The sequence below is a fragment of the Frankliniella occidentalis genome, unplaced genomic scaffold (genome assembly GCF_000697945.3).
Source record: "Frankliniella occidentalis isolate FOCC.00 unplaced genomic scaffold, Focc_3.1 Scaffold1773, whole genome shotgun sequence".
Taxonomy (NCBI): Eukaryota; Metazoa; Arthropoda; class Insecta; order Thysanoptera; family Thripidae; genus Frankliniella; species Frankliniella occidentalis.
Genome location: NW_026268872.1, coordinates 12464 through 14698, shown reverse-complemented (window position 1 = coordinate 14698; position 2235 = coordinate 12464). Strand labels below are relative to the sequence as shown.

Here is a 2235-nt window from a genome sequence, read left to right as displayed (position 1 = left end):
AAAAGTCAGTTTTTGAGCAAGAGTGCTCATCTTCGAACTCGATCTGTCTTTTTATGATACAAAACGGCCCTGAAATTCCCAGATTGATATCTCAATTCTTTCTCGAGTTATCGTGCGTACAGACGGACAAACAGACAAACAGAATGAAACTTTTCCGGTCAGTGGAGTAATGGGCTTCGCTAATCGCTCAGCCAATAATCGAAATCGACCCTCCAAAAAATCGTCAGTTACTAAAATAATCGAATCGAGTTTTCGATTAATCGAAAAGTCGCACAGGCCTAGGCCAATGAGCCGGCACACCTCCCCCCACTGGTCCTTGATGGCGTCGTCGATGGGCAACGGATCAAGATCAACTTGCTGCTCCGCGTCGACGTCGTCCTCGTCCTCCATGTCGACGTCGTCCTCGTCCCCCATGTCAACGTCGTCCTCGGGCTGGCTAGTGGCATTTCCCTCGACGGCATCCTCAGTGAGGATTCCTCACCCATGGCCTCATCGTCGGTCTCGTCATCCTCGGTGCCGTCGTCTTCTGAGCTTCCCTCAGAGCTGGACTCTGCACTCTCTTCCATTTCTTCGAGGTCACCGTCTGGATTTGAATCGGAGTCCTCCTGTTCGGGAAGGCGGGCACCATGAGACGCACGGCCACCGCGAGCGCCTCGTCCACGGCGACCAGCCAGTGTTCCGGATCGGTCGGGTATGCGCGTCGTCGCTGACAAACCCGACGCGCTCCGAGAGCCAACCCGACCCGACCCGCCGACTCCGCGGCCGGCCGCCTAGCCGCCTGCAGTGCGAGAGAGACAAAAGACGCAGTCTCACTCGCACGCCGATTCGTCGGGTTGGGTGTGATATCTGAAACCGACCGATCCGGAACACTGCGACCAGCACGCCCACCGTGAGCTTGACCGCGGACACCGCGGCCGCGGACACCGCCTCCACGGACACCGCCTCCACGGACAACGCCTCCGCGAGCAACGCGGGCAGCACCTCCGCGACCACCGCGTTGAGGACGTCCAGCAAGAGCATCGCGAGCAAGGTCCGCAGCCAGGTCTCCCGGCTTCATCTCAGCAGCTGCAGCGTAGTCGGCGTCAGAGAACTCACGTATTCCCGCCTTCTTGAAACAATTTACTGTGGTCTCAGTCTTCACTTGACTCCAAGCCCAGTAAACCAAAGAGAAAAAAAATAGTCTTATATTTGGGAAATAATCATTGCAGTGTGATTTTGGGAAATACGCACCTGGAGAAAGTGAAGGGCTTGGTAGACATCTATGATTTTCCTCGTCACGTTCGGCTTTCCTTTGAGGGCGCACAGCCGCTGGACCAGTCTAGTTCGGTAGAAGTGCTTGACATTTTTTATGATGCCTTGATGGAAGGGTTGGAGGCAGCTGGTTGTGTTTTGGGGCAAATAGACCAGCTTTACATTTGATAGTTCCATTTATTGTGGGTGAGCGAGGCAGTTATCAAAGAAGAGGATTATTTTTCTCTTCCGAATACTCATCTTGTTGTTCAATTTGATAAGCCACCGCTCGCATTCCTCTGTCGTCATCCACGCACTTTCCTGGCTAGAGTAGTCACATGGCAGGCTTCGGATGTTTGAAAAACAGCGCGGGTTCTTAGACTTGCCTATCACCAGGGGCGTAAGTTAGTTGCTCCCATGAGCATTGCTGCCCAGGAGGACTGTCAGGCGGGCTTTGGACTGTTTATTGCCATGGGTATCTTCTTTTTCCAGGCACATGCTCGAGTCAGGCAGTAGATTGAAGAATAACCCAGACTCATCGGCATTGTAGATATCCTGGAGTTCATATCCTTTGAGCAGGGCCGGCAGGACACGCGTGCGCCAGGCCTTAATCGTGGCATGGGGCACGTCAGCGGACTCACCAGACTGCTTGTGGAAGAGGACCTTGTTTCGCCTTTTGAACCTTGTCAACCACCCACCTCCACGTTCCTTGAAGTTGGTGATGCTTAGGCGCAGGGCGATAGTTCTCGCCTGGATCTTCAGAACTCGGGTGCCGACGGGGATCTTCACCGGCATTGATCTTGCTTGAGAAATGAACTGAATTAATGCAGCTTCAAGCTGCGGATACTTAGGCGCCTTGATCCTGCTGGAGTCTAGTTTGCCCTGTATAGCAGCCCAGGGTAAAAAAACCATGACTGTCATGGTCAAATAGAGATTTTGACCATGGGAAACCAAAATTTTAATCATGGACATTGGCTAGACCATGGTGATCACCTATGCCCATCT

General features: G+C 53.1%; 1 protein-coding gene across 1 annotated transcript; it reads right to left on the bottom strand.

The window, feature by feature from the left end:
* Positions 1–1635: 1635 nt before the first annotated feature.
* Positions 1636–2142, bottom strand: LOC113213973 (tigger transposable element-derived protein 6-like). Its single transcript, XM_026433199.2, has one exon. It carries the CDS (start codon positions 2140–2142, stop codon positions 1636–1638), a length of 507 nt encoding a protein of 168 aa, XP_026288984.2.
* Between the last annotated feature and the right edge of the window lie 93 nt (positions 2143–2235).